This window comes from Balaenoptera borealis (assembly GCF_965194805.1).
Source record: "Balaenoptera borealis genome assembly, chromosome: 4".
NCBI classification, from domain to species: domain Eukaryota; kingdom Metazoa; phylum Chordata; class Mammalia; order Artiodactyla; family Balaenopteridae; genus Balaenoptera; species Balaenoptera borealis.
In genome coordinates, this window is record NC_138861.1 from 9,137,621 (window position 1) to 9,163,260 (window position 25,640).

The 25,640-nt window shown below is 37.1% G+C and overlaps 1 protein-coding gene and 1 long non-coding RNA gene across 2 annotated transcripts in view; one reads left to right on the top strand and one right to left on the bottom strand.

Annotated features, from left to right (window-relative positions):
• LOC309628618 overlaps positions 1 to 25,640 on the bottom strand; it is a 188,571-nt gene that overhangs the window by 28,123 nt on the left and 134,808 nt on the right. The window lies entirely within an intron of this gene.
• Positions 1,095 to 25,633, top strand: IBSP (integrin binding sialoprotein). The gene is made up of 6 exons (XM_082391834.1): positions 1,095 to 12,118; positions 12,209 to 12,259; positions 12,355 to 12,432; positions 15,997 to 16,059; positions 20,203 to 20,376; positions 20,936 to 25,633. The coding sequence occupies exons 1-6, from the start codon at positions 12,065 to 12,067 to the stop codon at positions 21,464 to 21,466; spliced, it is 951 nt and encodes a 316-aa protein (XP_082247960.1). The 5' UTR covers positions 1,095 to 12,064; the 3' UTR covers positions 21,467 to 25,633.

Here is a 25,640-nt window from a genome sequence, read left to right on the forward strand (position 1 = left end):
TTTGTATAGCCTATAACTTTGCTATGGTTCTAAAGCATAATGTGAATGTGAAAATGATGGTGGGATAATAGAAGAAAACCTGTAGTAAGAGGCAGGCAAATTGATTTCCAGTCCTCTGGTAATGAAATTAATTCATGTATTTTGGAGTTGGTGAAAGTATTTTTCACAGGTCTAAAACAATGAAAAAAATATCTCTCACTTCAACTAAATTCACAGTTAACACCCACTTGGGAATTTTTTAAAAGTTTCCTGAGAATGTCTTTATTTTATTTAGTTTTGATAAGTTTGCCATCTGTTCTTTGAGAAAGAAAAAAAAATGTCAAGTGAAGAAATATTATAAAAGGCATTGTTTCATGGTTTCTTTAGGCATCTTGGTAGATGCCATCTTGGTATATCAAAGTGCCTCTAGTGAGCTTACCTTAACCTCTTCACAAAGAAATTACGGACAGATTTCTTGTTTTAACTTTATTGGGATGTCTTTGTATCTTTTTACTGTGATGTCTTTGTATGCCCAGCATGCATTTGGCACTATGCCTAGTACATAGTAAGTGTTGAAAACGATGGATGGGTGGATGGATGGATGGATAAGAAACTTTGGCGAGTCTACTGCGTGCAACATCACAGACTTACAAAAAGAAAAACTGGCTTTTCTTACTATTGACTCATAGAAATATCACTTTGGGCTTTATTAAAAAACTGAAATTAAGAGGCTACCAATCTCCTACTTCAACAGGTGCCTCTGCGACCATTAGGTAGATGAGTAATCTACAGCCTTTTGGTGTATGTGGAATGTTATTGCTTAGCAAGAGTGTGTTTTAGAAAATTATAACCATTCTTCAAATTTTGGGACAAATGGCTAGATTGTATTAGCCAAACTCTCTCTTGAAATATGAATTTTATTTTAGGAAACAAATGAAGCAAAAAAATTTCTCCCACCAGTGTCATGGAGGAGCTTGGTGAAGGTCTGAATTTCTGGGCCTTTCTTATGATTAGACACAGTGAAGTGTTTAGTTTTTCTATTAGATCCATCTTCTTCTGCAACTCTCCTTGCTCCCACTTCCCACCCTCACCCCCCCTACCCCAGCCACCTCTGGTATTATGCTTGTGACTTCTCCATGGGCCCCTGAGCTGGACAGTGGTCCCTTTGCAATCCAATGCCTCATTTGATACACACTGCTTCCTTCTTTGCAGTCCTTTAGATCTGGTTTTTCTCAAATAACCTGTTCTTTTGTGAGGTCTCCCTCGAGTCCTGAATAGAATCTACCACCAAATTTAAAACATCCAAATGCATAGAGAACTTCTGTCTCTCATGGTGACCAACACTTCTTCTACCACAGAGACCAATTCTGGTCTCTTACGGGTGGCGGCTTCTCGCTGTTTGACACAGTAACACCAACAAAAGCAAAGACTCAGCCCATCTACCTTAATAAAGTATGAACTTGAATGTGGAGCAGGAGCTCTTGAGCTATTACAGGAAAACATAATTACAAGGAGGACTTGACTCTGGTTTGGAATCAGCCTGAAATTGTAGGCAAATCCCTTGACCCCCACCCTAGACGTAAAGCCACAAGACCAAGGGAGGACATCCTCTCTTGATGCCAGCTCATCAGATCTAAAGAAAAATAAGAAGTTCCATGTATTTTAGAAGATTTTCTAACTTTGTAGAATTAGATCACAAAACTTGAATTTTAATGGCGTCTCCAGTCCACCGTCCCATAATTAAGTAATCACTACTTTCCTTTCACTATTGGGAATACTGAACATGGCCTATTTTGGCTGTTATTTAATTTTATATTTCTATCAAGGAATAACTATGTCTAGGTTTTTAGATATTTCTATCTAAAATATGCCAAAACCCCCATATTTTTTTTGCATATAAATGTCATTCTTTCAAAAGAGAGACTTTGCCAGGTTTCAGGTGAAAATAGGCATTTCAACATTTTTGATGGTGAGAGCAATGACAGTGACAAGAGCTCATGTTTTCCAGAGTTGTTAAATTTCTTGCTTAATCTGATTTATTTTATTTCTGACTTGGCCTATTATTATTTAACTTGTCATCACTTTATTCCATCTGATTTTATTATAAATTGTTTAAATTTCTTTAGATTTTAAAAATTGAGGCGAGACATGTGATCTTATCCTTTGCCTCTGAGTGTGGTTGCTCCTGGAGAATACAAAGATATAGATAACCATCTTGCGTTTAAAATCTCTCTAAGATACGCATTTCTTATGCATTAAAACTCTGAATCTAAATAACTGATATTTTATTCTTTAGGGTAGTGCATAGGATTAAGAGGAGGAAGGAGCTTATGTCCCGAGCTCAAATTCTGATATGGTAGGCAGACTTCATCCTTAGTAACAAGTACAAGAAAATCAGTCGTTTAGTCAGACACCCAGTATCTAATAAATTCTTTCTATAGGTGCGGTACCATGACAGCAATACAGAAAGTTATTTAGGAATAGAGAAAACCAGGGAGTTAACTAGAAAATATCAAAAGAAAAAGAAAAAGAAACCTTAAAACTAAAAAATTTAGGACCGAGGTTCTAGATGAAAGCCCAGGTAGGGGGAAAAAAATCAGCTGGACGAAAATGAGACATACATAGAGAGATTATTCTTCCAAAAGGGAGAAAAGGAAGAAGCTTGCTTGGAATGCACTGGGCCAGAGGTATCCCGAGGAATCCACATTCGACACAGTCAAGCAGAAAATACCAAAGCAAATCCCAATAAATGTCCACTAAGTGACCAGGTGGCCTCAGACGTCCAATGAGTGTTGTAACCTTTACGGATGATGTAGTGGAATGAGCCATACCATACAAAATTACAACAAGACCACAACAAAGACTGGCAGTGATTTGTTTTTTGTGGAATCACAAACTGTTATTATTGCAGGTCATTGCAGAAGGTCCAAGGCAATGGAAAACCTAAGGAACACCAAAAATATAACCAACCCCAGCTAGTAACTAAAAGACTATATTTGTCAATTGTGCAATCCCTGAAATGATGATTTCTGAGAACTCATTTCTCAGTTCCTCACTAAAGAATGTGCTGAGCTGACAAAAAAATATTAGGCATTTTAACATCACAAAGTAAACATTCAGGGAACATTCAGGTTTTTCACAAAATAATTGAATAATCAAGTAATAGCATGAAAGCTTCTCTTTGGTAGGTAAAAATTTGTTTCCAGCTCAAAACACAAAGAGGGTTAAAAATTTTTTTTTAATAAAAAGCAAGATCAAAATGATCCCTCAGTCTGTCCATATGTAGAAAAGAATGTTTGTTTTTTCCTTAACTATGGCTGATAGAGATATAGACATGACAGCCCTCTGGGAATCATATAGATTCCCTTTCCCATTCTCTTAGATATTACAATAGTTCGTGGCCCTTCAAAGCTCAACTCTATTATTCCTTAGTATTTAATCTCTCTCCTTAGGGAGACATTAAATGAAATTAATTTTTTCTCCTTATTGGACAATAATGGGAAAAAAAGAGTTGAGAAACACTGTGATAATGGTCTTTCAGTATTCATTCTTAATCAGTCAGCAATTATTTCAAGAATATTTATTGACTAAATGTCCTATGTCAGGCACTTTGATGAGTGGTTGGAGATATAATGGTAAATAAGACCCTGCCCCTGTCATCAAAAACTTCTAATCTATTCAGAGGTCATAAGAGATAAGCAATCAGCCCCAAGAGAGAAGGGTCATTACTATCACAGGAGTGCTTTGGAAACATAGAAGAGGTACCAACCTAGCCAAAGTGAGGCTAGGAATAAGGACAGGCTTCCTGAAGGATGTGACATCAGAACTGAGTCCTGGATGACTGGTCAGAGTTAGACAGACAAAGATAGCATGTGCAAAGGCCCAGGGAAAAAGACGTGGTGTAAAGGGAAAGAAGTGAAATACTTTAGTATGACTTGAGCTTAGTGTGAGACAGGAAAGTAAAGGGGTGGGGCTGGAGTCATATGTAAGAGTCAGATCATGAATGGCCTTCTATGCAGCTCTGAGAAGTTTAAATTTTATCCTGAAGATCCGAGAGCCATGGGGAATTTTTAGCAGAGGTTGAAAATATATGATTGAAAATATGTTTTAGAAAGTTTATTTTGGCCAAGGTGTGAAAAATGGATTGGAGAAAAAGAAAATAAAGAGGTTCTTGCAGTAACCCAGGTGAGACAACAGTGGCCTCAAGTAAGATAATAGTTGTAGTGAGGGTGGACAGAAGTAAGATTTGAGGGCTGTGGAATTGACAGGACCACATTGGGGCGGGGGGGGTAGGGGACAGACAAGAGATAAGGATGACTTGCATTCCTAGCTTGAGCAACTGGAACAGAAACATAGAAGGAAGGGTAGTTGGGAATTGGAGGTAATTGGTAACTTCCAGGGGGAGATTTCCATTATAAGTTTGATAATACGTTATGACCCTGAAGCCAGGAGGAAAATTCGAGTTTTAAAAAAAAACAGCAGATGGGTAAGTGAAGCCATGGGAATGAAAGAGCTCATCCAGAGAGACTCTGGAGAATGTGAAGAGGAGCTGGACAAGGACAGAACCCTGAAAATATCAACATCCAGAAGACAGCTAAAGAAAGAGGAGCACGTAAGAGCAGTTGAGAAACAGCAGGCAGGGAGGGAAGAGGAAACAGGAGAATGCAGTACCATGCATGCGGGAGGGAAGTAGAAGTATTGAAAGAGGAGGAAACAGTCAGTGGCATCAAATGCTACTGACACCACCTAGGAAAGTGACTGAAAAGTGTTCATTGCAATTCACCAGCCAGAACTCATTGGCTAACCAGAATGAAGTCATTGGTAACCTTTATGAGATAAGTTTCTACAGAGTTATGGGGGCAGCGCCATATTGTAGGGGGCTGAGAAACAAGTAGAAGGTGAAGAAGGCGGGTTATTAAATGTTGACAACTCTCAAGAAATTTGACTGTGAAGAGGAAGAGAGAAATATATGAGTAGCTGGGTGGGAATGTGTATGGATGAAGGAGGGTTTTTTTGGTCTTTGTTTTATAAAAAAGACTCTAAAATTCCAATGAAAGAGAGCCAATAGGGAGAAGTAGATGGTAGAGTAGAAAGAGAAGTGCCTGGGAAGGTTGTAGAGAGATCCAACCAGATTTAACCTTCATTCACTTCTTCCAAATCTTGAATAAAGAAGATTTGGAAGGAAACACACAAATTCAGAATCTTCCACTTGGAGACAGGAACCACGTCACAGAGAACAGTCTATAAGTACTCTGCCCTCAGTCTACTACCTGCTAATAGCATTGTGTGCTAATCTTCACCTTCTCTTTATCAAAGTGAAAGGAATTAATTGATACATCTCATTAATGTTCACCTGATGTCAAAATCTATGAGAACATCAGTCTCATGTAAATAACCGTAGATGTGGTTTTCCTGACTCTGTATCTAGCAGTTTAAGTAGATACAGTCCTTGCCCTCTAGAATCTCACAATAAAAAACAGATGACACGGACACACACATTACCACCACCATTACCACACAAGGGCACAATATTATAGTAAGAGAACATGATGGCTCTTAAATAGGAATTTATATTAGGTACATGTTTGGTATTTGTTTTTTCTGGCTATGGAATATATGAAAGTTTTGCTGGGAAATTGAGTGGGGTTAGGAAAAGCATTACTTGGCTTTCACATAAACAGGGGAGGTCTGGGAGGGAAGAGGGGAGGGAGAGCTTGACTAGATTACAAGCTCTAAGGGGAAAAAACCTGTCTCTTTTGGACCCCACCACCCAAGCTTACCAAATGAGTGACAGCAATTGACTGATTATATAAAGTCCTAGATCCAGAGACTTACTGATGGAAAAACTAGGCAAAGGTTGAATAGGTAGGCTTGGATGGAGGGCAAAATGCATACCGAATATCAAAAGGTTAAAGGGGTATGACACCTTAGATTGGGCAGAAAAGGGTCCAATGATGAAGTATCAAAGAGCAACAAGTCTGACGGTGGGATAGCTCAGGAGAAGAACACTATAGGTGTGAAGGTTGTTGTCCAAACTACATACTACCTTTTGGTTTCATAGAGAAAGAGTGGATGAGAAAGATATGGAACCCTTTAAGGTTTAGTAAGAACTAGAATATTGGCATAGCCAGGAATTTTAGCATTTTTCTGATAGAAAAGAGGAAATTTTGTCATTTATTCCAGAAAATTCTAGGTTATTAAGATTTCAATTAAGAGCTGCAAAGAGACTTCACATGAAAATATGTCTTAAAAGTATTTATTTACTTCTTAGACTTAGTTATTAATAAGTCTATATAGAGCATCTTGAAATATATTCTAGCAGGCAAGAAGTAATAAACGATATTGGAAGGGAAAGTTGGGGGCAGACTTTTTGGGCTGAGCGAGTCTTAACCAAGGTCAAAAGCTAGCAAGAGACAGCACCAGGACTTCAGTTCAATCTTTGATTCTAAATCCTGTGGTCACAGAGGTTTTGGTAAGGGGAAATAGGCAACATGCTCACAATTAGAATATTACTACTGATATTCTAACCTGGCAAGAGGTAATGAGGACTTGAACAAAGGCATAGGCAACAAGAAAAGAGGGAGGAGGATGGATTTCAAAGAAACTGTGGAGGTGGCGTTAATAAGATTTGATAACTGAGTAAATGTGGCAGGTAAGAAAGAAGAGTACATCACAACGAGTGTAGGGTTTTTCCAGAAATGACTCATCACACAGTGAAACTTGGTTGTGGCATCAATGACATGAATGTGTGTTCATATGCCATCTAAGAGAATCAGTTCATAACAGCCTGTTTAAATAAAGAAGACCATTGTGGTGATGAGACCTTAACAAAATGTGTTGTTGGGACAGCCCTAGTTATAAAAAAAACAAAAAAAAAAGCAGTAAGAATCTTTGGTTTTTTTTTTTTTTTCTCTAGCACTACTTCTTAGAAAGAATGTTCCAATAAACTTGCATGAATAAATCTAGTCAATTTAGAGTAGCTATAGGGCTGTTGGAAAGGATATATCAGGCTTAAATGACTCATTGAAGATTAAGAGATTACAGAATATTAGAAACAGAAAAAGTCTTAGACATCACTTAGTTCAACCATTTCCATTAAAAAAAAAACTGTATAGGTCACTTCAAACGTATACAAAGGTGAAGAGCATAGTGTCATGAATCTGCATTGACTTATCATCAATTTGATGATTATCAAATTTTATTTATTTATTTTTTGGCTGCGTTGGATCTTCATTGCTGCGCGCAGGCTTTCTCTAGTTGCGACGAGTGGGGGCTGCTCTTCGTTGCAGAGCGTGGGCTTCTCACTGCGGTGGCTTCTCTTGTTGCGGAGCATGGGCTCTAGGCGCGTGGGCTTCAGTAGTTGTGGTACACGGGCTTGGTTGCTCCGTGGCATGTGGGATCTTCCCGGACCAGGGATCGAACCTGTATCCCCTGCATTGGCAGATGGATTCTTAACCACTGTGCCACCAAGGAAGTCCTTTTTCTAAAAAATATTTATTTATTTGGTTGTGCCGGGTAGGCTCCTTAGTTGTGACATGTGAACTCTTAGTTGTGGCATGCACATGGGATCTAGTTCCCTGACCAGGGATCGAACCCAGGCCCCCTGCATTGGCAGCGCAGAGTCTTAACCACTGTACCACCAGGGAAGTCCCGATGATTATCAATTTATATCCAACCTTGTTTCATCTTTATCCCCACCCCAAGATATCTGTTTCATCCATAAATATTTTAGGTTGAATCTCTAAAAGATGAGCATTCTTTTTAAAATAATAATAATATCATCATACCTAAAAAATTAACAACAATTTCTTAATACCAGAAAATATCTGGTCAGGACTCAACATTTCTCCAGTTGTTTCATAATTTCTCTAATATGTCTCTGAAGTCTCTTAAATCGACAGTTTCCCTTTCCTCCTTTTGTATTTTTTTCTGCTAATAAGATAGAAGCCAGGTAATATGTCTGATGAAGTTTCCCACTTTCTGGATTTTGCTGAATGCAGCCCAATGGTTTCATTTTACATAGTCTTCTGTTCCCTGTATTTTCTCTAACCTGGTAGATATAGAGGCTTCATCAGATTCAAGTTCTATTGCTTGGGACGAATACTTCACAGGTGATGGAGGAATGCAATGGCTGGGTTTTTTTGGTGTGAAAATCCCCTTATTTTTAAAAGATGGCTTAAACTGAAGACTCCTTGGGGTTGAGTGATTCACATATTCGTAGGACAAACTTTCAATCCTTTGATTCTCAGTTCTCTACTCCTTTTATTATATCTTATACTATTTAACTTTAATATTAAAGTTAATACTATTAACTTTAATAGTATATCTTATACTATTAACTATTAATCACTTACTGAGTGATTATAGTATACCAATTGCTCTGCTAGGTTTTGCATGAGATATGGCTGCACCATTCTCAAAATTACCCAAGCCCTAAATCCAGAAATCATCCTAGGCTTCTCCACTTCTCTTACTTCTACTAAGTCCTGTTAATTTTATCTATTTAACATTGCTTTCCTTTGTTCCATCCTTTCCATCCCCCACTGCTACTGCTTTAATTTTAGACCTTTATCATTGCTTTCCTGGACCACTAAAATAGCTTCTTGAAACTCCTCTCCTCCATAACAATCTTGTCTTCCTCAACCCAGCTCTGCCTTATCAACAAAAGATTTTTCCAAATTGCAAATCTAAATGTATTGCTTTTCTGCTTTAACCCTTTGGGAGTCTCTCATTTCCATGATGGAGTCCATACTCCTTCGTGCAGCCTAAGTCTACTCCCTCACCTGGTCTTTGCCTACCTGACCATCCTCATCTGTCCCTACCTCCACTCAGTATATTCCAATCTACTGAATCACTGAAGTTTTCTGAATGTGCCAGCAAGGATATATAGTGATTAAAAGTAGACTCTGGAATTAGACAGACTTCACTTTGAGCCCTAGATTCCCCATTTACTAGCCATGCAACCCAGGGCATACTTACCATCACTGTATCGTACACCGTGCTACTATCAGTAGCACAATCCTCAAAAACTTAGTGTAAAACCTTTATACTCAGCAATATGTTTCAGGAAATATATCTTACACATTTTGACATTTAATTATACCAATTTTAATTTATGAGTCTCTGAAGCATATTTCAGGAAAAAAATATAAAATAATTGATATTAAAGTATTCATTGTTTACCAGCTCCTCTCCTTTATTATTTAGTATCTTTCTTTCTTTTTTTACTAAATTAATAATGTAGGATTGTATCTGATTACAGTAAGTTTTCCTTCCTTTCAATATAATGAAAATTTGTATAATTATGAAATTTTAAAATGGTTAAATCTTTTGCTATTTATTTTCATTCAAATCCAGTATATTATTATATATATATTCAGAACCCAAACTATTCATCTTCATCTAAACCTTCAATTAAATTCCACAATGCAAACCTCTTGGCACTAGAACCACAGTTCATGTTTATTCAGCTGAGTTTGTGTCTTGAAAAAGTGTGGAAGTTCGGGGGTTTTCTGGTGAGAATCCACATTCTGACATCACCTTGACCATGACAGTGATTGGCTGTGGGAAGGCAAAGAAGAGTTTATAGCCTGCAAGAGCAAGTGAATGAGTGAGTGAGAGAGCAGAGGAAGTACTCAATCTGTGTCACTCACTCCTGGGAGGCTGCCTTCTCACTCCAGGACTGCAAAAGGGTAGGGTTTAATATGACGACTTGATTATCTTAAAATCAAACACGCCACATTTCACATCTCCGGGCTTGGTTTTGAACTTTTTATTTAAATATAGATATTAACACATTGTATAGAATTGCTAAGTAACTTAACACTTGTTTATCATTAAACTAGTATCTCATGTTTTAGATTCTTTCCAAAAGGCTGACTTTATTAACCTAAGCATGTAAATAAGTTCTTACTATTATGTACATAAACTAGAAAATTATGCTTCCTACTTTCTACCTCTGTACCTCACAGATAACTGTTTGTTTACTCATTCTGATGCATTCAAGATAATCTGACTGAAATACTGTTTTGCATTTACAAATCTGCCTCGATGTATGTTGATTTCTCCATCAATTATGCCTAACTTGTACTTCAATTATAAACAGTATTTTTCAATATGTTATATATTTGGTTTCAAAGTGTTAATATCTTATAGCTCTAAAAGCAGAATGGAAAAATGCATAGTACTAGGGAAATAAGAGATGTTGTTAGTTTATACTCTTCCCAATAAAAACTTGCAATTAGATTCTCAAAACAATCCTTTAAAATTTTTTTAATTGTTGTCTGGGTTAGTAGTGGGCACTATAGAGGTCTTTGCTTTTGATGAATCACAAAGTAAATAAAATGAGATTTTTGTAGGCAGCCAATTGCTACCTACATGAGTCACTTGGTTCTTTTTATATTATTCCTGTTGTGTTTTCATCTAGTTGTTTTTATGGTTTGTAATGAGAAAATTTTATACTCTGAACTCTTTCTACGGTTCTACGTATTTTAGTTTTTAGCTCTTTAAGATATTGTAATTACTCCAACTCTTTTCATAAAGCTGAAGAGCAATAATCTTCCTGTTTGGTGATGGGCTCCATCATGGGTGGCCAAGGTCAAAGTATTGTTCAGAGCACCTCAGTAGCAATGAGAGCTTCTTAAACAGATGGGTCTCCTTTAGGGGAAACCTCTTTATCCCTGCGTGGCCATCAAGAACTTTTGCTAAAGTAGACAGGGCTGTGAGCAAGTTTGCAGGCATCAAAATCAAAGACCCACTCTGCCACAAAGAGAGGTGACAGAGGACCCCAGACAGCTTCTCCAGGACTCTAGCCTTACTCTGTGTAATGTTTATTTTAGCGTCAGATACTCAATAAGGATGCAATAAATCGTGGCTAGTGACGATAAAATGCAGAATCTACCTTCAGAGTATAGTATATGACATGCGTTTAATACATTTTAAATATTACTTTTCCCAGTGTGTTTATGGGGAAATTCCCATTACCATTACATATTGCTTCTAAAATGTTGCCAAAACTGTCGCTCTGGAGGAGAAAGCACTCTCAGTTAAATGTGTTTGTCAGGGCAAGTGCTGGGTGTTAGTGGCTTTCAGCTAAGTTTGTTCAACTTCTATTAAAATAGGATTTTATCAAATAGAATAAAATTAAGATACGATTTCACAGTCGCTTTCCTTTTACCTCTGAGGAATCTATGTGGAACTGAGATCTTGGCCTGGCTGCAAACCCCGGGACTGTTCACAATGTATTCCTATTCTGAGAGTTGCATCTTCAATTCTTCCATAAAATTGACATCTCCATCACGACTATCACCCTGACCTTGGAGAGCCCCACATCCATTCCATGACAACCTCCCACATCAGTGATGGAAAGCTTAAATGGAGCTGGAGAACAATGTAACTTGAGGAAATTTCCCCCTGATATCCCACGATGCACTCTGACAACTCTTCTCATAGAATCATCCTTAAACATGGATGTTGGGTGCTACATGTTATGAGAATAATATTTCACATGTCATGGATCTTTTCACACACATAAAAAATATCAAGTATTCGAAGATATCCATGGGAAAATGCCTCCTACTCTTCATTTTACAAACAAACTTTTACTTCAAAAGCTATAGAGAAGCTGGAAAGAGCCTGTAGGATAATTGGCATAAAAGCAACCATCGGAATGTATTCAGTTTTTGCTTAGTTTTTAATTATAAACAAAACAAACAGGTCCCATAACTACACTAGCTAATGTTCCTATGTCAAGGGCATCAGGAGGCTTCCACGCCCCAACATGAAGTACACTGAGCACGCAAGCCCCTGGCAGTGATGAAATGGTCTTCCACTGACAAATCAGAGCAGATAGGTTAAAACCAAATATGGAACTCATGATTATTCAAATAGATGGATAAAGTCAGTCTTCTACCACTTAAACAGAAGGAACAATTTTAGAACAAAAGCAGAAATTTGGTCCTACTTAGTCAAAGCTCTAATTGGACAAAAGTGAAAACAATTAAATACATCACCTAGTATGAGCAAAAAAGGGTACATTCTTAGTTTTACTCATTAACTTTACCACTTCATTAATTCCAGAAGCAAAATGAAGACGGCTTTAATTTTGCTCAGCATTTTGGGAATGGCCTGTGCTCTCTCGGTAAGTTCTTTATTAAAAACCTATAGTTATTTCCATTTTTGTCTTTTTATATTGAGAGAATATATAATAATTAAATGCTCTTTTAAACAGATGAAAAATTTGCATCGAAGAGCCAAATTAGAGGATTCTGAAGAAAATGGGGTAATTCACCTTAGCATACTTCCTTGGCTTGACTGCACTTCCTCTAGATTTATTGCACATGAAACATGAATGTATCATGTATTGTGTTCATGCAGGTCTTTAAGTACAGGACCCGATATTATCTTTACAAGCATGCCTACTTTTATCCTCCTCTAAAACGATTTCCGGTTCAGGTAAGTATAAAAATTAATTTTCCTTCTCACCCATTACAATTGAAAGGGAATCCAGTTTAACTGTAAAACACCTAAATTCAACTCTCCCTGAATTTCAGCCAGAAGGAAAGACCACTTACTACAAACAGTTTGTTTTTAATATAATAAAATAAAATTTATTCCTAAGGTTTTCTTGTAAAGCAGAGCCACACACGTAGAGAGTAAACTCATTTGGGCCCAGTCTAGAATGACATAATGAAAGCACACCCTGCAGAACACTGAGTTCAGGTGTTTTGTCTAATTCACTGACAAAAGTGGACAATTTTATCAGTTGTTGACATTTAAGTCAGTGCTAAGGCCACTGATTGCCATATTATACAGTCATATAGCTGTTTTATAGCCAATAATTTAGACTCTTTTAATTTAGGGGAAAAAAATGACTTCATAAACAACAAAGAGCATTAAAAAAATTCCTGATAATCACTGGTTTGCTGAAGAGTTTCTTAACCTTTGACCTGTGTAGTTCACTAGAACAATACATCATATTGGAGCATACCTCTGATGGAAAGTGTAGATCAAGAATGCAGAGGAAAGAGAGAAATTCATGAAGCAAACTAAAAAGCTTGTGAGAAAAACAAAACATCCTTAAAATTTGTAAACAAACAAACAAAAAATAACTAAACACTAAAAATAAGAATTTCTGTTTTTACTGAGTTACCTGTGAAGAGGGTTCTGAAAACTAGAGGGTGTGGTGCTGATTTTAAATAGACAACAAACCAGAATTGTGCTATTTTTATTACTATACAGTCTGGGCTCAGGGCACCAATTATGCAGCATCTGACCCCAGTCTCCTGAGACACTAAAAGCAGTAAGGACGCTGAAAACGATGCCTTAGCACAGTGGCTTGGCATAGTATCCTGCCATATGTTGGACTAACCCACTTCCAACTCATACAATGGTAGGAAATGATCATCTTAAAGTATTTCTAGCACCATAATAATTATGGGGAATGTGTATGGCCACAGAAATATGAGCACAAATGATACAAGAGTTGTGGGTTTTCAGAATTGCCTTCCATTCTTTGGTTTCCCCATAAATAAACATTGCTCATTTGAAACTTTGTTGTCTTTCTTAAACTAAATGGAAATGATAATACATTTACGTTTTGGACTACCTCTTCAACTTTTCTAAAATATCATATACTTGGAGGTATTCCCATCTAGAAATTTTTATAGATATCTACGTGTGGCCCAATTCAAATGTCTGTAGTGAAAAGATATTAGGAGAGGTAATATTTTTCCTTACTGATAGAGCCAAAGTTCACAGATTTTTAAGCAGATCTTTAATATACAAATTTTCTATAGATTATATGCAGATAGATTTATCTCAACCAATGTAGAATTTGTAAATAAGACAGTTGTTTCAAAATATAATCCAATAAAATATATCTCCTGATCCAACAGTCTGATCTGGTATTTATGATCTATCATCCCACTTTACAAAGTTTGATTTCCAATATTTTTCTCCTTACATGTCTACTTATATGTTTCCATAGCTCCTTATTATTTATTTTCTTAAGTCTGTTAAGTATTTAGTGCTCAGATTATCACCCCCAAATGCATTAAGCTGCACTGGCTTTGAAGTTCATGTTTTATTCAAACTGATCTGTGTTTATAAATAATCTTTTCTAAAATACCAACTTGCATGAAATAGCTTATGTTGATTGCAAGGCTGTCAGTCTATTGTAGCTTATCTGCTTGGCTACAGAAATGTAAGTATAAATAAGCTTAACACCCTAAGCATTTTTAACTGAGGAAATTGTTTTTTTTATGATTAAAATGATATTTGGTTAGTGTGTGAACTCTTAGACAGCAGGGACTTTATCTTAAATTTCTTTTATCAGACTCATCTCAGTTATCACAGGACTTGACATGGGGAACTGCCCATATTTCCAACTTCCTCTCTTGCTACGACCTTCATTCTCAGTACAATGCCTGGAATATATATTTTGGAACTGAATAAATGCAGTAGGGATAGAAGTTGGAAGGAGTATATGAAAGACTTCCAGAAGAATCAATAGGATTTATTGACAAGCTGGTAATAAGGCGTAAATGAAAAAAAAGGAAAATAAGAAATGCTAAGTCTTCAAGGCATTTCATGCAGTTTTAAAACTGTCCTCACTGCAGATACTAATTGAAGAGTGAAATGGTCGGAGTAAGATGAAAGCTAGAGGTAAGGAAAGCTTGTAAAATGACTAAAACATTCCCATTGAGACAAAATATGCTGCACAAATATGCTGTCCTCTATATATAATTTAACTAACAAATAGAAATAGTTCCAATAGAATCTAATGCTTTATTCACCTCTGGGCTAGTGAAGACACAGCCATTAAGGTCATGGCAGTGGAAGAGCAGGTCTAATTATTCTCTTTTCCACCCAAGATTACTCTTGGCTCAAGGAGACAAGCATTCCTTTCCTTGGGTGGATGGCTTGGCCATCTGAAGAATGAGCCCAACAGGGAGAGCCCTGAGCAGGGTTGGGACATGAATATTCCCTCATGTTGATCTCTTAACCCTAAGGTTCTTCTGCAGCTATGTTTTCTAAGACCGACAGTACTTAACTGAGTCACCAGAATGAAAAATAAATTTGCAGAGCAGAAAATGACAGAATCTTAAGTTAGGTATCTACTTGTATACTTAGTGTCATTAAGGAGTGGTTGCAGAAAAAAGAAGGAAAGTTCAATTTGGATTAACATTGGGAGAAAGAGGAAAAATCTCCTCCACTGTCTTAAAGGCTCAGATAACAGATGTTTAGATATACCTTTCCTTTTAAAAAGTAGCAAAGCTCATTAACTTATAATTTTATTTTTATATACAGACTCCTTGGTATAATTTATTCTCATTCAATATTGAGCTTTTTAGAGGAATGGTACTCATAAATTTCCTAAATGAGTAAATGAATTTTTCTCTTATATAACTTTACACACACACACACACACACACACATACTTCATTTTAGGCATTAGCTTTAATTAGATTAAAAGGTACTAAAAATTATATGCAAATTTAATTTCAAGTCAAATTCTAAGTTAAATTCACAGAGAGCTCATTATTTATGAAAATCATCCAGTAACAACTTATATTTTGTAATAAGCCTCGTTATCATTTCATTCATATTTTATAAAGAAAATAAAACAATGAGATCGATGTTTTAGCTCAAGACTTGTGTTGAACTGGTTGGAGAATTCACAACCGTGTGGGCTTCAGATTCCTTCTCTGTAAAATAAAAAAATTGGACCAGATAATTCTCATTCTCTCAGAGCTAAGCCATTCTGCCATTCATTGCTCTCGTTTTTACATACAAAATATTTCAACACATTGTCAATGCTTTCGAGGTTAAAAATGGAGTATTTCAATGCATATCTTGATCACTGTAAAATGCCCCTTTGTCTCTAACCTTGTTTTGCATATGTCCAATCTCCTCATAGCTTTCTCACAGTAGCATGAGAACTGTTCTAAGTAAATAAATGTGTATGTACATATATATTCATATGTCTATGAATTCATGTATACATTTTTTTTTTAGAGCAGTAGTGACTTGTCTGAAGAAAATGGAAATGATGATAGCTCAGAAGAGGAGGAAGAAGAGGTAAGGAATTTCTGCAGGTTTTTTCAAAGCAAACCGGGCAGCACAAAAAACAAATAGAAAACTAGTCTCCTGTAGTCTACACTCAGCAAATAGACATTGCCAGGTTACCAACTGCCCACAGTCTTCTATTTTGGACAAGGAGAATACTATTTAAATTAGGATTAAATAAAATGACCTGCTTAAAACACTATTACAGTTTGGGGATAAAGTTACCTGTAAGTTGTACATGAATACAAAAGTATCTCCATTTTAAGTGGAAGAAATGTAAATTCTGATAGAAGGAAAGAAAGTATTATTTACATTTAGGTGGATAGAGCATGATGGTAAAAGACAAATATATAATAATCCTAAACTTAGTGCAATACTTGTTTTAATGACTAAACTTTAAAAATTCAGTTTAATCAGTGGGTAGTATAAGAAAGCTAATCTCATATCCTCTACAGTGTTATTGTGATTCATCTGCCTTTCTTGACTCACAAAGTAGGGCTGTTCTTTCTGATTGGAGTTTTACATGTCTTTTTGCCTACTAATAAAATTCATGTTTTCATAGAAATGCAAATGCTCAAGATGTATAAATACCTTCCTATAGTACTACAAATTAGTGTAGTTCAGGGCTAAAATTCATCTATATAACTTGGAAATTGTGCTAACATGTTTATAACTGACATTCTTGCCCATAGAAACATACTAATTCGGTACATTTTCCTGGGTAGTCAATTATAGCTATCCACTGGTTTGGGAACCTTCTAAATTCAGGTATTCTTAGATGCTATTTATGAAGGGACAATGGCAGTCCAAAAAAAATGGATAAACGTCTGCTCTCTTGAAAACAAAATGGTGTGGGAACTTTAAAAGTGACGCAAAAAAAAAAAAAAATGACGCATAATTAGTCTGATTTTTTTTTTTTAACCATAAAAGTAACTTTTTTAGTACCACAATTTATCCTAATAGCTTTTAAAGGGGTACCTTAACAGGAATGTCAAGCCAGTACCAGGAAAAATGCCACCTACTAAATCCCACAAAATTTTGCCTGGAGTTCCACATAGTAATCTTACACAAGAACTAAGCTAGGGTAATCCAACCACAGCTGCTTGCTGTACAGAGATTGTAAAATTGCCTTACCAGCTAGATTTCCCAATTAGACTGCATATCTTTTGACAATGGTTCTTCATTTGTTGCGATGGTGGTTGGGATGGAGAAACATTAAGGTTCCTTTAGAACTCTGATGAAATCTCACGTACTCAATATTTTACCAACAATCTCTGAACATTTCTGGTCCTCCCAGAACTTATCTGCAAACTCCCCATGACCCAGGAGACTAGAGATCATAGGTAACAATCCTTGCTTTGAAGATGAACAGTGCTGTACCCTCTTTTGCATCTCTTCACACTGCCCAGCCCAGTTTCTTATACATATATAGTGCCCAGTCAATATTTGGTGGTTTGATTTTGAAACTTCAGAGGAATAAATGCTCCAAAGACCATTCATTCAAAGTGATAGTGGAAAACTGGATGAATGAACCTGGGAGTCTTCCATCCTGAAGAGAGTTTAGAGCCTCTTTTTTCCCCACCTCTTCCCGAAAATTTCACTGGCAATTCAGATTAAATACAGAGTCTCCAGGAATTGTATTCCCATGAGAAGGTGCTTAGGCATATTTTCTATTTGGTGATCATACATTTTTTTCCCTTCTCCTAAATTATTCAGTCTCACATTTATAAAACTTTTATTGAAATATAATGTACATAACACAATTATCATAAGTTTATAGATGACTGAAATTTCAGAAATTGAACACTTAAGGGTAACCAGCACCCATAGAAAAAAGCAGCACATGTTTTGTGCTCCATTCCATCCGTTAACCAACCACCACCAAGGGCAACCGCTATGTTGACTCCTAACAGATAGATTGTTTTTGGCTCTTTTTGTGTTCCATACACATACATACACGTATGGAATCATGCAGCATATACTCTTTTGCATGTGACCTCTTCCACTCTCAGCTTCAGAGATTGGTTCATATGTTTCTATAGTTGAAAATCGTTCATTCTCATTGTCAGTATTTCATTATGTGAACGTACCACAATGTGTTACCCTTCTGTTGAAGGGCAGTTGGGGAGTTTTCAGGTTTGGGCTATGACAAAAGAGTGCTGCTGTGAACTTCTAGTACTCATTCTGGTGAACATATGCATTCATTTCTGGAGGCCACTTTACCTAGACATGAAATATCTACGTTGAAAGGTCTGCATATGTTCTTCCTGAGGAGATGCCACCAACAGCTTACCAAAGACGACGTACTAATGTAAACTTCCACTCTCCATATATGAGCATTCCAGTAGCTTTACATTCTCACCAACACGTATTTCTTTCAGTCATTTTAGCTATTCTGGTGGGTTAATAATACTTTTTTTAAGCACAAATGATTGCTACGTTTTCTATTCAAGAAGATATTTGAGGTCTCATACCCATAAAAAGACTGACCTACTTTCCTTTTTAACTTATTGTAGCAGAACAAGTACTAGGAAAAGAAAGGGTGTTGTTAGGAGAAAATGGAGAATCCTACGAGTTGGGAGTTTGGGTCTGTAGTCATGACCCTGCTGCTAATGAACTGCCACATCTTTGACCTCATGTGAGTCATTTATCCCTCTGGACCCTCAGGTTCTTTACCTGTGAAACAACGGTGCAGGACCCAAACTGTATCTTCTCCTACTCTAAGGATCTTTCCTCCTTCTTCCCTGAAAGATTTAGTCTGTTGGACTAAAGCATATAAACATGAAAAAATAAATAGTATGGTGTTAGTGTGATATTTGACACAGTTAGCTTGGAGACTGTTTTGGACTGGACTCTAGTAGTCCCAAGAGTTCATTAAAACAGTGGAATTTACAAATCTGATGAAACAAACATCATTTGTTTTAGTAATAAGGCAGGCTAAATCTGGCTTTTGTTTGTTTGTTTTGAAGTCTTAAAATATAGGATGCCTAGTTAAAGTTATCCTAATGTCACAATCTCTTTAAAAACACATTGAAATAAATTCAGTTTTCCAGTACTCATTTAAAGTAAATAAATTCTGTGTATGAATTCCTGACTTTCAATATTAGCTATGAATTACTTTGAGAGATTAACTCCATCAACAAACAATTGCCTAACAACATGGAGTAAAGGCAAAATAGTAAAATGTTAAAGATGATAATAACATTCATTGAGGAGTAGTAATTTTTAAAAAACATCTTCCTGCAATAACATAATATATCACTAAGGATTTCTTGGAGTGTTTGATTTCTTCTTTGCACAGAAGAATTGTGTGTCAAATGCCTGACATCTTTTGAATACTGCACACAGCTCAAAACTGGCTTATATATTGGCAGATGGATTTTGAATTTAATATGTCTCTTTTTCTTTAAATACTCCTGAAAGTAAATGAAATACATTCACTTCTTTTTGATAGTAAATATGACATGCAATCAACTTGTTTGAAGAGAGGGGCTTCTATAAAAAATTCTTTTCTGAAAAACTATCCTAGGTATAATGTGGACAATTCACATAAATCCTCCTTGTCATCAAGAATGTCATGGTGCACAGAAAGGGCCCAGGTTTTTTTTTTTTTTAATTAGAAAGATACAGTTTCATCACTTACTATGAGACCTTAAACAAGATATTTAACTTTTCTGAGCTCACTTTTCTTTTCTAAAGGGTGTGAGTTACAACCCTACCTTAAAAGACTGCTCTAAGGAATTAAAAAATAGGTATAAAGTTCTCAGCTTATTTGTCAGCAAATACAATAATTAATGAACTATCATGTCGTAGTTGCTATTAACAAGACTTCAAGAGCCTAAGCCATGTATTGTATGATATCATATAGTCAGATATGCTGAAATTATTACACAAATATTTTTGAATTGATTAAACGGAATACATAAATATCTAAAACACACTATAGTGAGGTAAATAGTATGAGAAAACTTTGAATTGAGTTCTGAGAAGTGAGAAGTGCAAACGGCATAAGAGGAAGCAGAATTGTCAACACTGGGTGACAAGCTGTCTGAGGGGTACGGAGAAGGTTTTTTCCGATAATGGTTCACGACTTCAACAAATCTTGAGTTATCTTCTAGCTTAAATACATTTTCTTGCTCTGGACACTTACCCCAGGAGACTTCAAATGAAGAAGAAAACAATGAAGAGAACGAAGATTCTGATGGAAATGAAGACGAAGAGTCGGAGGCTGAGAACACCACCCTTTCCATCACCACACTTGGTTATGGAGAGGAGACCACACCTGGAACAGGGAATATAGGTCTAGCTGCCATCCAGCTTCCCACGAAGGTAACAATCCCTCCAAGATGTTCAATCTGCTCTCATTGCTTTACTGAAGTCTGAGGTTATCTTGACACTCTACACACAGTATTTTATATTATCTTCATTAACTCAATGAAAAAGTAAGAGCAGGTACAATGTCCCTGTTTACAAATAAGGAAAGGTTTTTCCCATGGACGTTCTCTCCCATGTTCTTATACTGACTTTCAATATTATCACAGAAGACTAAGGACAAGCATCTTAGCAATGGATAAAAGGTCCTGAGAGATGCCATAGCATTTCTGGGAAGAGGATTCCAAGACAGAGAAAGTGAGTAGCAAAGCTATAGAAAGCATCTCCCACAGAGACTTATTTATCAGGTACCTTTTTCTCCCTCAAAACCCAATGACAAAGGTACTAATTCTGAATGTTTAAAAACCCACCAATTCTTTTGTAACTTAAATTGGCTTCAATTAAGAATTACATGTAGAACAAGGCTGTCAGTACAGCCTATGTTGGATGAAATAACGGCCTTAAGTTTTATGTTTTTCACACCTAAATTTGGATTCCTTCAAACTTTTCCTTATAGGCTGGGGATATAGGAAAGAAGGTTACAAAAGAGGAGGAAAGTGATGAAGAAGAAGAGGAAGAAAATGAAAATGAAGCAGAAGCGGATGATAATGAGCAAGGCATAAATGGCACTAGCACCAACGGCACAGAGATAGACAATGGCCATGGCAGCAGTGGTGGGGACAATGGAGAGGAAGAAGGCGAAGAAGGTGTCACTGAAGACAACACAGAAGGAACCACAGTGGCTGGAGGGCAGGACAATGGTGGCTCTAAGGCAACTACCTCTCCAAATGGTGGAGTTGGACCTACAACTCCACCCCAGGAGATCGACGGGACTACCCCACCACCATTTGGGGAAACTACCACCCCTGGATATGAGGGGGAGTATGAACAAACAGGCACCAATGAGTACGACAATGGATATGAAATCTACGAAAACGAAAATGAGGAACCTCGTGGGGACAATTACCGAGCCTATGAGGATGAGTACAGCTACTATAAAGGGCGGAGCTACGACGGCTACGACGGTCAAGATTACTACCACCAGTGAAGGCCCGGCCTGGGAGGAATTCATCCGTTCTGGCACTTTGTGCGGTTACCGTTTTCAAAGTTCAACTCAGGAAGGTGCAATATAACAAATGTGCATATTATAATGTGGAATGGCGCTGCCGTTCCAAAGTGGTTAACCAATGCATGAGATCGTGTGTGACTGAATATTTTGAGGTTGTAGTTCTATAAATAGTGTTTTTAACGTGTTTGCGCTAACTGCTAAAACATACCCTTTGATGGAGAGGTGCTTCTTAGAAGAGATTCACTGACATGAGTAACACTGTATACAATAAATGTGTAGTTCTCTAATCGCACTACCTATCCATCACTGTATATTAGGTTTCATTACCATCCTCATGTATTTTTATGTGACTTGTATGTATATTCTATCGATGGGTTTTATCACAAATAAAAATGCAATCCTTCAAATGTGTTATAATTAAGAAGAAAAATGAGAGATTCAGAATGAAAAAAAGTGAGACCAGTGGGATGACGATTCAGCTAACGTATGAAAGCTTATTTCCTCTATGGTTTAAAAATTCAGAAGGACGATAGACATTTTTTCATGGATAAATCAACATAACTAAGATTTTGACATGCCTGTGGGCGGGCTCAGCCATATATATCAGGGAAATAAACAGCTTTTACTAGAGTTGCCAGATTTGACAAGTAAAAATGTAGGATGCCTAGTTAAATTTGAATTTCAGATAAACAATGAGTAACTTTTTAGTATAAGTATGCTCTATGCAATATTTGGCATTTGTGAAATATTTGGGACATATTTATACTAAATAAATGATTCATTATCTGAAATTCAAGTTTAATTGACTGTCCTGTGTTACATCTGGCAACCCTACTCCTATTGATTTGGTTCTAGGTGGCGTGGCAGCGGAATGGGGCAGAAAACTCTTACACATACGCACAAACATCAACCCACCATCTCCTAACTCTTATTTTGAAAAATGCCAAGCCTTCAGAAAAGTTGGAAGACTAGTACATGAGCACCTAAATTCACCAATGGTTAACATTTTGCCATATTTACCTCTTTCTATTTCTGTGTGCCTCTCTTCATATATATACACTGCTTTGCCAAACCATTAAAGAGTGATTGCAGACATCATGGCATCACAATGTTCACCCCTAAATACTTCAGCATTTAGTATTAGAACAAGGAATTCTCCTACATGGCTGCCATACCATTCTTATTCTCATTCTCAAGAAATTCAACCTAGATATGATAATATTTTCTAATACACAGTCCATATTCAAATTTCCCCAATTATTCCAATAATGTAATTTATTGCTAACTCATTTAATCCTCACAAAACTCTGTCAGGTAGGTTTTATTGTTATCGCCCATGTTATTGACGAAGGGGCTGAGACAAAAAGAAGTTGAGCAGCTTGCACCAGGTCACAACGTCGAAGCAGCAGCCTAGCTTTAGGATCTGTTCTCTTGACCATTAGTGTATATTCATTAGGAATGTTATATTCATTAGTGTATATTCATCAGGAATGGATGTTGAGCCATGAGTGGACAGGAAATCTCTAATGATGAGGGCATTGCTGAAAAAACGAGACGTCCTCTATCGCAATTTTCTTAGAACCAACTATGTTTTTTTATGACGTGAGCCCTAAAGAATATTTTCAAAGCAAGGATCCTCTGATATTTTTCAGGTATTCTGGTATACCTTTCTATATAGGTAGCTTGGTATTGTGCAAAATGCATGAACCCTGGAGTTAGGTGGGCTTGAATGATGGTGTTATCGAGAGTAAATGAATTTTCTTCCCTAGTCTTTGTTCCCTCACCTCCTACATGTGCAGTATACTCAGTGGGTTGCTGTTTAGAGTCCGACCCATTACGAGCTACTCTGATCATCACCTCTCTCCTCTCCAGTCCCTTCCTTTCTCCATCTTAACACTTAGGTGCATCTGACTGTAACAGAATTACCTGGCCATAAAAAACTGTCTTTTGCGAACTCATAGATCATTTTTTTCTTGTCCTAATGCCTCTTTATAAGCAACAGCTTTTGATGAGATGGAAGTCTTGGGAACAGTGTGATAAATACTATTTATTCAGCAATATAGGTAATCTTTACTCTTTATTTGTGACATTGTCACAAACTATCTCAATATATCATAGAATCATCAAATCTTAGATTTGGCCAGCCACAGGGCACTTTGCTAAGACTCGGGTTGGACTGCAGTCATTTCTTGCCCACATGGTCTATAAGGAGACCATGCAAGGTTGTCAGAGAGCTGCTCCCCCATGTGTCTCTTCCAGATACCAAGGTTTGGGAGACTTATGAGTGTCCTAGACCATTTACAGAACATTGACCACACGGGGAGTTCAGATGGGCTTAGCATGAGAGAGGGCTACTTATGTGAGATGCTTCATGGTGACATGTAGGCCCTCACCAAGCAATGGGATGCTGATTCGCCTCCCAGCTCAGGCCACACCCCAGGGGTGGATGGTCTTTGGGTATTAGCGTGGCCACAGGGTAGCTGCTTCTGACAGATGACTCTGCCTCTCTCCCCGTGGTCCCCCTAGGCCCCATCCCCTCACTTCAAGTCCCTCTCACCTCCTCCAACATGATGCCTCAATCAATATCCTCCCCAGCTGGCAACCAGGGTAAGCCATGTTTAATCCGCAGGGAGCACTGAATATCCCCCTTCCCCTTTTCAATGTATTATTGTTACATAAATTCTATACCCTGCCTCTTTCATGGCTGACCCTGCTGATTTCCTATCACCCTTTCCTCTCTTAACAAGATTTTCATCTTGCAAAACTAAAGCTCTGGTTTTCAAAATGATTGCTTCTGCTGAGAGTTTCAAGAGCCTATTCAGAACTGAAAAACAAAACATTGACTTTCTTTCCATTTGGATTCCTCTTATTTAAAAAAATCCCAATCCGGGACTTCCCTGGTGGTCCAGGGGTTAAGACTCCATGCTCCCAATGCAGGGAACGCTGGTTCGATCCCTGGTCAGGGAACTAGATCCCACATGCCACAACTAAGGGTCTACATGCCGTAACTAAAAGATCCCACACGCTGCAATGAAGATCCCACGTGCTGCAACTAAGACCCAGCACAGCCAAAAAAAAAAAAAAAAAAATCCCAATCCATCTCTAGGCAAAGTGAATCCCTCTGAGTGACAAAGAGAAAAAGTAATGAAAGTGTGAGAAAAGCAGAAAAATATAAATACATTCTTTTGAAAAGGATAGTCTAATGTTGAGAAATATGAGTCTTACTTTAAAAAAAGAATCAATATTAATTAAAAGGAAATCATGAAGCAATCACTTGGACCTTTTGTTTATCCAAGTGCAAATACCTGTAAATATTTTCTGCCCTCAGTGGGTTAGATACTCATTAACTTGGTTTGTTGTTCTAAGAATAAAAGTTCCATGCAAGTTGTATTCTGTTCTTTTTCGGGAGGCTTTCCCCCCTGTATTTCATAACTCCCTGGGTCCAAGAAGATAAGACCTCCATCAGTGTGTACAGAATTTTGTCTTATCGCTTTTTAAAGCACAAATTCAACTTTCACTATTTTAGTCATGGGTCAGCAAACTTTCTCTGTAAAGGACCAGACAAGTAAATATTTTTGGCTTTGCAGGCCATATGGTTTCTGTCACAACTCCTCAAATCTGTCATTGTAGCAAAGGCCACCATAGACAAAATGTAAACAAATGGGCATGGCTGTGGTCCGTTAAAACTTTATTTGCAAAAACAGCTGTTGAGCCAGATTTGGCCTACAGGCCATAGTTTACTGATTCCCATTTCAGATGACTACAAAGTCATAACCATAGAGAACTGATTAATTTAAAATTTTAGCTGTTGTTAATCACTTAGGATATAAACAAACTATCAGTGAACTCACTAAAAATGCAGTAAATTTTCTCATATTTGATACAGCAATCTGTGAGTTATCTCCTTTCTGCAGCTGCTTAATAAAATGCTTCTGACACTTCCTGGACCTGAACACATCAAGAATCTTATTTATCTCTAATAAATAATATTTGAAGATAATATTTTCATTATCCTAATTATCTTTTGAAATTTTGTGACAGAGATTGTCAGGTATGTCTAACCCCTTAGCCAGCTGAGGGAAAGTTTGATTTCGATTCTAGCTATAGGATAGTGAAGCGGAATCAACAGCACAACATAAACCATCACTGAGGT